Genomic DNA, 13,198 nt, shown 5'->3' with positions numbered 1-13,198 from the left:
AGCCCAAGCAGTATTGTGGGATTGGCACGTGAAGGTGCAAAACCTCTATACACATTATTTACATTACAAACTCTAAGACAAACCGTTGATGCTCTTTAGGCAATAAAACAAGGTTAGTTAGATAATTTGGAAGTTGGGTTTAGTAAACAAGCGGGTAACTAAAAAAATACTTGTTTGACCATACATGGGGCGTCACTGAAACGAGGCCTTCCATTTAAAGCTGCGCTGCGCTCGCACTCACATTCCGATCCCGTAGTGTGTGAAAACAGGAAGGTGGGAAGGTTAAACCATACACACCCTGTCTGGATACGCGGGATCCCTGTGGTTAGTATATCGTGTCAGCGGTGTAGCGGTGTGGTATTCAAGATGGCGACGCCTTACAGACCAAGGAGATACTACGATTCCTCGGTAAATTTTCTTTAATTTCTCCTTATTTGAACCATTTTTATTACATTAATTTAATCTCAAACTATTCTCTTATAGTCCGCAGTGCTTCTTTCGGTGATTCGTACTTTATCTACAAGGTAAAAGGAGATTTATTTCAGACACTTGGAAAAAATTGTGGTCTCTTGTCGTTGACGGAAATGAGATGGTTTTCTTTTTAAAATGTTTATGAATTGAATTGTCTTTTCTTGTCTTCTACAGTGGTAATATCAAGCAAAGAGAGAATGAAAAAGAAAGACTCCAGTATGAGTTTAGGGATTGTGATGATAAACTTAACGGCCTTGTTGAAGGTTAGTCTATTGGTATTGATTCTTTCCGCTAGCTTTAAAAACAACAACAACAAAAAAAAACCTTTAAACTTAATCTTACAATGTTTTTTCACTTTCTCTGACTTAAATCTTTTGTCCTTGAGTTAATATTAAGTATTGAATATCCTTAAACCACAACATACAAAGGTAAATTACTTGCAATTTCTTTAAAACCATTACTTAATGAAGGAAGATAATGTCTTCCCTTTTGGATGGAACTTGCATGATTTAGCGAAGTCAGATACCTACTCTAGAGCCCATGACTGTATAGAAATGCTCTAATATTTTTTTCATATTTTAACAGAACAACAAGTGCACCTCAAGGACACAATAAGGATCTTTACAGGGATAGCATCAAGAGTTGAAGGTTACAATACGAGACTTTTAGAGAAAACATACTTTTTAATTGGTTTAAATTATTTAAACTAGAGTAATTTTTGTACGTATTACTATGAAAAGCCTGCAGAATGAATCCTGTTGTGAACCAACAAGTTATGTCCCAGACCATAGTTAATATGGCCAGACCAATAACACTGTGAGAATCCACGAACGCGGCATGCACACTGCACAGACACAGTTATAATATAGTCAACAACAACAATAACAACGACTTTATTCTCATTTCAATGATAATGTTACAATTATAATTGCTTAACCGCAGTTAGCATAAAAAACTATTCGAGGCAGAAGCAAGTCATTTTTTATTTTATTGAGAAAAAGAACACTGGTAGCTTTTCCATTAAAATCAATGCGTAATTAATTGTAATAATCCACTTGTTTGATAATTGATGTGTATTTTTAATTTAAAGCATCCCGAAACAGAGTCAGGCATTTGAAGGAAAGTCTTCAAGCTTGTAAGACACTTTTGAGATGTAAACGAGATGACTTGAAGAAATACTGGATGGAGGGAATGGAATACAATGAAGTTTTAAGCCTCCTGGATAGAATGTGAGTATTTTACCCTAATATAAGTACCACATTCCCTGCTACAAATCGTAGACAGGATGCTTTTCAGAGTCATGTCAGGATCCTACATGTACAGGATCCTTCTCATGATCATGATTCAAAATCCTATAGGATCCTGTTTCAAAATCCTATACATGTAGGATCCTGTTAAGATCCTGTGGGATCCTGTACAAGGGTTTTTTAAAATCTTTTAAATTAATAATCACACAAAAAAGTCATATGACATCAATGTAATCTGATTCAATATTTACATTCTACCAATGAACAACAATGTTAAAATAAGTATTAATGCTGTCTAGCACAATTTAGGAATATATTCCTTGTTGTATTTACTAGAAATCAGGCTATTCCAAGATACAAGAAAGACGCCTTGTTGTTTTTTTACATATTCTACTAGAACAGTTTCAAAAAAACGCAGGGGGTTTCGACATGTTTTGGAAGGGTTCCTGCCATGAAAAAAGGCTAAATTCCTTACAAATATTACAATGATCTCAAGAGGAGTGCTAGATTATTTTGAAAATTTCGACAAATTGTGCAGGATATTGCAGATTTTGAATAATTGTGTAGGATTGTGCAGGATTGACCCAATACTCTAGTTTCGAGTTCTCTTTGCTCCATCTTAGTCTCATTTGGGTGTTATAATATTTAGCTATTTAACCAAAACCTGTTGCATTTTAATCAACTCATATTGTTCCGTAGTACATATATTCCTTACTATACAATGGACCTTAATGAAAGAAAAGAACACATTTGTACACAATCGAAGCTAAGACTGTGCAAAGGCAATTATGAAATGGGAGTATTGTGGGGATCCTCAACCCATCAACCTGTCAGATACCCTGTATAAACCTACATAAGGCAAAGATAATGAATTAAGGTCTATGGTTTCATGTCTCTTTTTTCACTTTCCTTGTAGTGATCAAGTCAAAAATGTTCCAGAACAAATTGAAAAACACAAAAAGCAAAAGTATTACCTCCATGCCACAGAGCTACTTGTCTCTACAGGTACAATGTTATAACATCTACAAACTGTTCTGTTATTTAAAGATATAAGATATAAAACAGATAATAATATGAAACTTTCTTCAACATGCCCTAGTGAGTAATCCAATCAGAGCCCAATATTCCCAGCGAGCATGCAACATAAAATTGCGGATAATAGTGACTCACAAAAATTTTGTATAACAGCCCCTTGAAACTTGTATGGCAACACCGTTGCACACGAGTTTCAGTTTATAGTTTTAACATTTAAACGAGCCTTAAGTAAAATGATAATACACATAGTTTAATTTAATGCTGTTTTTTTTCTTTGTAAATCGATAATCACTGCACAAAAATGGTGCCAGTGCAATACTCTGTTCCCTAATGCAGCACACTCCTCAACCTACAATCTTGAGTGCATGTAGCCAATATTGAATGTCACAAATTTTATAAATGATGTTGAACATTTGTTATCTTTGGAACTACTATTTATTTTTTTCTGTTCAGTTTCACTTCTCGAAGGCAGTTTGTCAGGTGTGGAAGCATTACGTCATGTACGACTTGATTTGCAGGCCAAGAAAAAGGTGGGTAAATTAGTTAAAACAAATGATCACTGTACAAGGCACTTGATAAACACTATGTGAACCAACACACTTGTGTACATTTGTGGAGCTTATGGTCATGGAGCACATGTACTGTACTGTACGGCTTTGCATTTTGCCATAAGAGTCTTTTTGCTCAGTACCAGTGTATAATTGTGTACAGGTAGGATAATGCATAATATGAATTTATACAAATTATAACAATTGTTGGGAGAGTCAGGATGGTGTGATGATAAATTGCTCGTATCTCACCTCTGAGGTTTAGGGTTCGAATCCCTGTCAGCCTATGTGAGCTGAGTTAGATGGTTCTCTGTCTGTGACTCAGACTCAGGGTTTTTCCTGCTCTCCCGACCCCCTTTTGAAATTGACACTTACTAATTCAAACTGGTTGGAGCTGTGCTGTGGGTCACACATGAACTGTATATATAGCAAGGTTTGCCTTCTCATAGCTTCCACTAACTCACTCATTAAACCTAATTGAGCTGCACCACTGCTGTAATTGCGTCCGCAAATAGCAATTAGGCCATTAAGCAAAAACATAAGTGTGTTTCCTGTTGCATGACTGACCCTGAATTTCTTGCGGATTTTTGCCGATCCTAATATTTTTTTCATTCCCAAATGCACCACAGGGTTTCCAGTAAGTTCATTTCCACTGTTGTATCAGTAAAAAAAATCTGACCTACCGACTGACCCCAATTATTTTTCTCATGCAACAGGAAACACACTTATTTTTTTGTTTGTCCTTATCATCTTGTGTCACTATTATGTACCAATTATGACTTCAATTTTTTTTTCTTTTTGGTGCGTACTGTACACCAGGTATTTCATGAGACACTTATAGAGGAACTTCACAGACACCTGTATATCAGGTCTTGTAAACCAAAACAGAGAGAAAGGTTGATATCAGGTTCTAATGATAGTAAAACACAAAGGACTGCAACAAGACTCAAAGGTACAAACATTGGATTTTGAAATAATAAAACTCAAATCTGAACTTTACTAGTAATCCATTGCCCTATTTCACTGAGACGTCACATCGAAAACAAAGAATCATGGTCGTCGGAGGGGGTCAAATCAATGCAAAACCCGTATCAATCCACGAAGAGAAGTACATGTAGAATAGGCAGCAAAGGCTCAGAATATTTTTAGTACATATCTTAATATTTTAATATTTTAAAACACATATTATTGGAAACCAGGCTATTTTAGATTAAACTGTTTTGCTAGGAGCAAATTTTGTTGAATTTTCTATTGTATTTGGCGATTCTGACCCCCACATAAACAAGCAGTGACGTCATAGTAAAATAGGGCAATTAGACTGGTTCCGTAAATTGTAGCTCCACTCCTTTGTTCCTTGATGCTCGCAAAACTAGTGAACCTTGAGTGACAAAAAAAACAACAACAACAATCGACAGAGAGCGAACTGGGACTGACTTATGGAATCAGTCTAGTAACCAATAAATTCATAATTAGATTATCAGTGACTGGCTATAAGACTAGTGGAAATGACTGACAGTGATTGCTAGTGACTGATATGGAATAATGTTGTAGATCTTGACAGGTTTGAAGTTGACTGACAGTTGCCATAGGTGTTTGGCAATGACTGGTCGTAGTTGATATTGAGATGCTGTGATTGACAGGGATGGACTTTGATTGACAGTGGCTGGGGGTGTGCCTCAGTGACTGATAGTGGTTATTGAAAGATGTTGTGTGATTGACAGAGATGGACATTGATTTACAGTACTGTAGTTTAGGTTGTTTGGCAGTAACTGGTAGTGGTTGATATTGAGACACTGTGTGTGTAACCGGCGGCAAGGCGCTCAGCTATGAATCAGATTGCAAGTGGTTTTGACAAAAGAATTTATTGAAAAATTCACACAACTTTACAATACACGGAAAACAACGGGAACGAGATTACAGGATATCTCTTTACATCGAAGAGAATTCCTTGTCTTGATATGTGAAAATATCCGTAGACAACGCAACGTCTTCAAGAACTTTTACTACACTGATTTAAGCTTAGTTTGGGCCTACTTTTATGGGAAAACCTGCATTCTTAAGACCTTACACATCCTACGCAATGTTGCACGCCCTAGGCGCAAACAGGATGTCCCAAACACGAACTTACGTAAACAAGCGCCAAACCTAGGCATGACTCACTGTAATGTAATTACGTACGGAAATTATTTCTTGCTTACGCATTTTCCACGCAAACAGTTAACTAAAGAATTACATTCCTATGTGTACACGAGGCATTCCTAATTAAAAATATAGATTTATGACTAAATAATTACTGTCCAAAATAGTGTCTTTTGACTCTGTCACACTTGCCCCTCCTTTTTGTTTGCTTCGTCCTCGAGCAAATTCAGGAACAATGATACGCAGGTGGACTCGTCAGTGCTGAAGTGCGGATCTTGGAAGATTATAGAGGTTGCTGTGTTGGCCTGCCGTTGTCCTTGTGGAACGTCGGAGTACAGGTGCAGCCAGTTCTTCCTCAGACGCATCATCACTATCATCATCATCAGGTTCAGCTGGTTCTGTCATTGGTTGAAAGGCGATTGTCATTCCTCCAATGTCATCTTCTTCATCTGATGATTCTGGCGATGCAGTACATGTTTGTCTAGACCTGTCAGCTTGCTTGTGTCGTCCTCGTATCTCCAGCATTGGTCTTGGACACACTTGCATTTCTCCTTGACTAACAACTTTATCTCCTCCATGTCCATCAGCTCTTTCAACGACATATGTATTGTTGTCTCTTCGTTCGACGATTTTGTACACTTGGTTGTCCCATTTATCTTGAATCTTGTTTCTTCCTCTGACTTTACGGTTGCGAAGGAGTACTCGCTCTCCAACTTGTAGTGGTTCAGCCAGTGCTCTGCCCTTCTGGTCATGGATCTTCTTTCTGACGGTAGCAGCTTCCTTCAAGTTTTGTGTCACAGTGGTATAAGCTTCTCGTAGACGAGTCTGGTGCTTGGTAATCCATTGCTGGTTGTCTACTGTCACTTGTCTGTCATCATCAGGAAGTAGAATGTCCAAAGATAGCTTTGCATCTCTACCAAACATCAGGTAGAAGGGTGAGTATCTAGTCGTTGCATGTGGCGTAGCATTATAGGCGTAACATAACTCTTTCAGGTGTTCAGGCCACCTTCTTTTCTTTTCTGCTGGTAGAGTTCTTAGAAGCTCATGTAGTGTACGGTTGAATCTTTCGCACTGCCCATTTCCTTGAGGATGATAGGGGGTTGTCCTTGACTTCTTAATTCCATACACTGCACACAACTCCTTGACTAGTTCTGCCTCAAATGACTTGCCTTGGTCAGAGTGTATTCTTTGGGGGATTCCATACACAAGGAACCATTCTTTAATCAGGGTCTTGACTACGGTTGTAGCTTTCTGATCACGGGTAGGTACAGCAATTGTAAACTTTGTGAACACATCTGTTAACACGAGGACATTTTCTCTTCCATCTGTTGCAGGCTCAAGCAAGGTAAAATCCATCGCTAGCACTTCCAATGGCCTAGTAGCTAGTAGGCTGCCCATCGGCGTCTTGACTGGAAGGTAGGATCCTTTGGCAATGACACATCTTTCACAATTTGAGATCCATTGCTTCACATCTCCTTGCATACCGGGCCACCAACATCTTTTCCTCAAGAGCTGTTCTGTCCTGTCTTGTCCTTGATGTCCACATTGATCGTGCGCACCCTTCAGTACTTGTGATTTCATTGATGTGGGGAGTAGCAGTAACCGAAGCTCACTTCCCTGTCCGACTCCTGTACGGCGGTAGAGAACTCCATGGCTTTCCTCAATCCTGTTCCAGTGACTAAGCAACTTCCTTGTATCCCTTGTCTCTTGTTGGCTTTGCCTTTTACTTGGCCGACGTCCAAGGTTTCGGTAGTGGAGGAGATGACTGATACATGGGTCCTCCTGCTGTAGTCGTTGGATCTCTGTGAGAGGTGTGGTTGGGAATGAGGTTGCTTGCTCCTCCAGCGCACTTGTCTCTGTGTTGCTTATGAACGCTGCTGATACCATCAAATGTTGACGTACCTCTTCTGGTAGGTCTGTAGTATTGGTAGAGTAGGCTAGGGTGCTTCTTACTTCAACTGTGGTTGGTTCTTCATCTCGGTTGATGCGACTTAGAGCATCTGCATTCTGGTTGTGACGTCCAGGGCGGTACTTGATGGTGAAGTTGAAGTTTGCTAACTCTGCAGCCCACCTCTGCTCCACAGCTTTCAGCTTACTCTTTGACTGTAGGTATGTCAGCGGGTTGTTGTCTGTGTAGACGACAAACTTTGATCCCAGCAGGTACTCCCTGAACTTCTCACATACAGCCCACTTCAAGGCTAGTAGTTCCAGCTTCCTCGATGAGTAGTTCTCCATGTTTCGCTCTCCACCTCTCAGGCCTCGGCTGGCATAAGCGATCACTTTGACTCTTCCGTCCTGTTCTTGGGACAGCACGGCTCCCAATCCTTCGTTGGACGCATCCGTCTCTAGGATGAAGGGCTTGGTGTAGTCCGGGTAGGCCAGCACTGGTGCTGAGGTTAGTAGATTCTTTAACTTGTTGAAGCTCTTTTGGCACTCTTCTGTCCACAGTACGCCAATCTGCTTCCGGGTGGTCTTGTTACTTCCTCCGCTCCCGAGCTCAGCAACTAACTTGTGCAGCGGGCCTGCCATTTGAGCGAACTTGGGGACAAATCTTCTGTAGTATGACGCGAAACCAAGGAATGATCGCAGATCGCGCACTGTCTGGGGGACTGGCCACTCGTTAACTGCCTTTGTCTTTTCAGGGTCTGTCTCGACACCGTCAGCAGAGACCACGTGCCCCAGGTAGGACACCCGATCTCTGAAGAGTTGACACTTGGTTGGTTCAACCTTTAATCCATGATGCTTCAGCTTACTGAATACCGTTTCCAACCGCTCAAGATGTTCTTCAATGGTGGATGAGAAGACTATGATGTCGTCCAGGTAGACCATCAGGGTGCGAAGTATGTCCTCTCGGAAGACTCCTTGCATCAACCTTTGGAAGGTCGCTGGGGCATTCTGTAGTCCAAACGGCATCCGAGTGTACTGAAACAAACCCATGGGCGTTGTGAACGCAGTCTTGTGCTGATCATCAGGATGGACTTCAACTTGATTGTAGGCTGATGCCAGATCTATGGTGGAAAAGTACTTTGCGCCACGCAGTGCCTCCAGTGATTCCTCTATCCTTGGTAGGGGGTACTGATCACGCTTGGTTTTCTGGTTCAGCTTCCGGTAGTCGACGCACATCCTCAAGGCTCCAGACTTCTTTCGTACAAGCACTATTGGGGAGGCATAGTTACTCTCACTTGAACATATCACTCCTTTTTCTAGCAAGTCTTGTAGATGCTGTTGCACCTCCTGGTATTGGTTTGGAGGAATCCTTCTGTAACGCTCTGTGACAGGCACATCATCGTCTGTGTAGATGCGATGATATGTTGTCTTTGTACAGCCAAGGTCCTCCTTACATGAAGCGAACACCTCTTCATTTCTTTCGAACATCTGGAGAGCTTTCTCCCTCTGAAGTTCCGTCCCGGGGAAATGTTCCAGGGTAATCCCGTGAGGGGGTGTCTGTATCCTTTGCCAACGTACTTTGCCCACAGCTTCCCGTTGGGGTGGCATCTGAGGGTCAGCACTAAGGTTACAGCACACTGTCACCATGTTATTCTCGTGTAGGAACTCCAACTGCTCTCCTCTCTTGACCATCTCTCCCTCTCGCACAATTCCAATCCGCGTCCTCGGCTTTAGCCATATGTCCTTTGCCGTCTGGTTGGCAACTCTGACATAGTAACACGTCTTGGTAGTATCCACGAGAGTACTGGCCACGGTGAGGTTTCCTTCTACTGGTACACCAAGGGGTTCGATCACAGCATCAGTGCCCCATGATGGGCCTGTGACCAAGATATCAGATTCTGTGAAAGCAGGGACCCAGACTTTGTCTGAGCCGGCTACTTTCACGAACCCAGTTTTACATTTACTCTTCTTCTCTTCATCTTGCAGGATCTGTTGGTATTGGGGCACCTGCCCAAGAACGTTGGTTCCCAGTAGGCCAGGTACCCTCCTCTGCATTACTGTAGTGGCTGCTGTGTCCTTCGTGATGAAGATGCCGCACCCAGGGACCACCACTCCTCCGATCTCTACTGTAGCGACGATATATCCAATGTAAGGGATGTCCAAACCGTTAGCTCCTCGCAGCTGCAGTAATCTTGTTTCAGGGTGTAGGTCTCCTAGGGTTGGCTGTAGCTTTTCTCTGTAGAACGACTCGGTGATGAGGGTAACCATGGAGCCCGTATCCACCAAGCTTTTCACAGGTACTCCGCCAATCCTCGCCACCACTGTGGGACTTGTCCCGACAAACTTTTCATTCTGAAAAAGAGAATTAGAGCCACTACAGTTCCTCTCCACGGCGTGGCTCACTGCTGTGGAGAGCTGGAGTTTGACTCCTTCTGTGGTGCTGCTGGTGCCTTGTCTTTCAGGGGCTTTGGGCAGTTCGGCCGAAGATGTCCAAGCTCGTGGCAGTTGTAACATCTCCTCGGACCACGTGGGGGACTTCGTGGTGGTGATGGGCTTGCTAACTTCATGGTAAGTTGGGTTAGCAGCTTCTGCTGCTCATCCAGCAATTTTTGTTGCTGCATGAGCCTCTCCACCAGGGCCTTCTGTCCTGCTGTAAGCTCTTGGATGGCATTTACTTGGTTGCTCTCCACCAACACCTCCTTGGCCGCTGCATGGCGATGTGCTCCTCTATCTGTGTCTTCCGAGCTACGATAGGCCTCTTGCCTCACCTCGTTGAAGGTCTTCTCGGGATGTTCTCTGATATAGCGTTTGAGATCCCTGCGCAACAGGTTGTCACGCAAGTTCTCAACGAATGTGTCTCTGAGGTTCTGGTCCTTGTTTTCCAGGGCTCCTACGTGTACTCTGGTTATGTGCTCCGCCATTGACATCAGGGCATGGGCAAAGTCCTGGATGGGCTCCCTGTCACCTTGTTTTCTGGCGAAAAACCTCTGGAGAAGCTGGGTCTTGGTGAGCTTCTCCCCGAAGACGTCTCTTAGAATCCTGAAGAAACCATCCGGGTCTGTCCAGTCATCCACAGGCCTTAGTCGAACTTCATCTCGAGCCGCACCTTCTAAGCTATGGTACAGGAAATCCACCGCCTCTTGACCAGTTAACTTCTGGGCAGCCACAGACCTCTGTGCATCCGCTATCCAGTCTTCAAGCACTTTGTCGTCTCTGCCACCAGCATACTTTCTCAGCTTCTTCTCCCTTGGCACTGTCACTTTTACCACTGGTGCAGGAACAGGTTGGGCAGGGGGTCCTCCTTCAGCCTGCATGCCATCCAGCTGTGCCTTGAGTGCAGCCAATTGCTCTGTGAGTGCAGCCACAGCTTCTTCTGCCATGATTTCAGTCTCGTTCCTGTTGGTAAATAATCAGTAACTACTAATGTCAACTTTCTTGCAATCCCACTTCTGACACCAAAAATGTAACCGGCGGCAAGGCGCTCAGCTATGAATCAGATTGCAAGTGGTTTTGACAAAAGAATTTATTGAAAAATTCACACAACTTTACAATACACGGAAAACAACGGGAACGAGATTACAGGATATCTCTTTACATCGAAGAGAATTCCTTGTCTTGATATGTGAAAATATCCGTAGACAATGCAACGTCTTCAAGAACTTTTACTACACTGATTTAAGCTTAGTTTGGGCCTACTTTTATGGGAAAACCTGCATTCTTAAGACCTTACACATCCTACGCAATGTTGCACGCCCTAGGCGCAAACAGGATGTCCCAAACACGAACTTACGTAAACAAGCGCCAAACCTAGGCATGACTCACTGTAATGTAATTACGTACGGAAATTATTTCTTGCTTACGCATTTTCCACGCAAACAGTTAACTAAAGAATTACATTCCTATGTGTACACAAGGCATTCCTAATTAAAAATATAGATTTATGACTAAATAATTACTGTCCAAAATAGTGTCTTTTGACTCTGTCACATGTGATTGACAGAGAAGGACATTGATTGACAGTTGCAGAGGGTGTGTCTCAGTGACTGGTAGTGGTTGATTTTGTGAGATTTAAATTGACTACATTGTATTACTGGATCGACAGTGAGTGATATTAGACCAATGGTTGCTAATTCCGTGTAGTGTCTGATGGAGAATAATTTGTGTGATTCATACTGGATCATACTGTATCTGTTTTATATATTAATATTATACCATTGGTACAATTACAGTTACAGAGACAGTGCCAAGTATCCAGACACCTGTGGGGAATTTCCAAAAAACACACACAAGATCTGCATCAAGTAAGGCAGGCTACTATACCTTTGATAAAAATGATATCTGTATTCTCTTGGTAGTAAAGACAGACCTTGTATACCTGTAAAATTAAATGTTGTTACTGGATTAGATGTGTGTGTAAGTTTGTGGACTAATTAGTATGTTCATTTGGGTAATCGTGTACTTCATGGCCAGCTGACACGTGTCAGTCAACTATCGCCCGACTGTTGGTCGATAGTCAGCAGACTATCTACTGTGTGTTAACTGATTGTTGGCCAACTATCAGCCTTGTTTATTTGTTTACAGGATCACTGATGCTTGAACAAGGTAGCACTGAAACAGACATCAACAGCAAGATTGGCGATGAGGTACAGACTGAGATACTGTACTTGTATGAGAACATTAATTTAAAGAATCAGATCAAAACTTATATCACTGATAACTGCAAAAATAACTGCTACACTGATTATTTTGTTTTAACATTGGACTCTTACTGTAATTGAATAATTTTTTTCCAGCTCGTTGAAGATCTCAATGTTGATCCTGAAAAAGACAGCGATCATTTCATGACATTGCTGATTGAATCCTTAGCACTGTTGGGCAAGATACCTGAAGCAATTGAGGTAAATTTATGGCCTAATAAGTCCATGCATTTATTGCTGCAGTGAAACAATTATTTGTTGGTGCAGAAGGGATGTAAAAAATGAACATTTAACATCCGATATGTTAGCTTCAATATATATATATATTTTAATAATATTTTTCATTTGATATATTTTTATTGTACATGTAGTCTTATTGTTAGCAGAAAAAAATTGCATTTTTTCTGTCACCATATTTTGGTTAATTCAATTCAATTCAATTTCAGTTTATTTACACTGTTTTTTTCAATTTTATATAATAGCATTACAAGAATATATATATAGTTGAATAATATTTAGAATTTGTAATATAATTAACAATATAATAGGTGTAAGTGTACAACAGCCAAAGGAGCTAAGCTTTCTAGTTAATGCTCAGGTATCTACGCAATCTATATAAGATTCCTATATTTTTAGCTATTTTAGTACTAACATATGACAAATGGTTTTTCCAGTTCATAAATTCATCAATTATACACCTAAGTACTTAATGCAACTTTTTTGCTTGATGTTAGGAATAGTTAAATGGGCATGTTTCCGCTGAGGAATTGTTATTAACATAAAGTTTGTTTTGTCAAAGTTAATTGTCAGTTTGTTGGCACTACAATATTTATATATCTTCGGAAGTTCATTATTAACTACAGATTGAAGGTCGGCTAGATTCTTAGAATCATCTCAGGTGTAAGGTGCCCATACTGTATAATGTTTTGTTTTTCTTACAATTTTTCCTCCCTACTTCATTCTGCAGGCTATTAAGGGAAGAATGAAAATGGAGATGTCACTGATAGTCCACAGAGCAACTTCACAAGTTATTGAAAGGTAAGATTTAGAATTCCAGTAATTGCTTGTTTGAAAATATGTCAAAATGCTTGGAAGCCACAGCACTTGTTGCATTAAATGAGGGGTACATTGAGGGGTCTCAATCACGCAACACCACTACCCTCAATGTCCCTCT

General features: G+C 41.2%; 1 protein-coding gene across 2 annotated transcripts in view; it reads left to right on the top strand.

Annotated features, from left to right (window-relative positions):
- Nucleotides 1-350: 350 nt before the first annotated feature.
- LOC116303363 (exocyst complex component 4) overlaps nt 351-13,198 on the top strand; it is a 35,895-nt gene continuing 23,047 nt past the window's right edge. For both annotated transcript variants that reach the window (XM_031712892.2, XM_031712891.2), the window contains exons 1-12: nt 351-408; nt 484-524; nt 646-734; nt 1,057-1,119; nt 1,562-1,700; nt 2,635-2,723; nt 3,207-3,283; nt 4,121-4,253; nt 11,557-11,628; nt 11,909-11,970; nt 12,121-12,225; nt 12,992-13,062. In XM_031712892.2, coding sequence (XP_031568752.2) covers nt 367-408; nt 484-524; nt 646-734; nt 1,057-1,119; nt 1,562-1,700; nt 2,635-2,723; nt 3,207-3,283; nt 4,121-4,253; nt 11,557-11,628; nt 11,909-11,970; nt 12,121-12,225; nt 12,992-13,062 — 983 coding nt within the window. In that variant the 5' untranslated portion in view covers nt 351-366. The remainder of the gene's footprint in view (nt 409-483; nt 525-645; nt 735-1,056; nt 1,120-1,561; nt 1,701-2,634; nt 2,724-3,206; nt 3,284-4,120; nt 4,254-11,556; nt 11,629-11,908; nt 11,971-12,120; nt 12,226-12,991; nt 13,063-13,198) is intronic.

This window comes from Actinia tenebrosa, unplaced genomic scaffold (genome assembly GCF_029948245.1).
Source record: "Actinia tenebrosa isolate PJP-AT-01 unplaced genomic scaffold, QUT_ActTen_1.0 PGA_scaffold12__29_contigs__length_12842862, whole genome shotgun sequence".
In the NCBI taxonomy this organism is placed as follows: domain Eukaryota; kingdom Metazoa; phylum Cnidaria; class Anthozoa; order Actiniaria; family Actiniidae; genus Actinia; species Actinia tenebrosa.
Note: the sequence above shows the minus strand (reverse complement) of the source record. Positions and strands in the feature narration are given on the sequence as shown.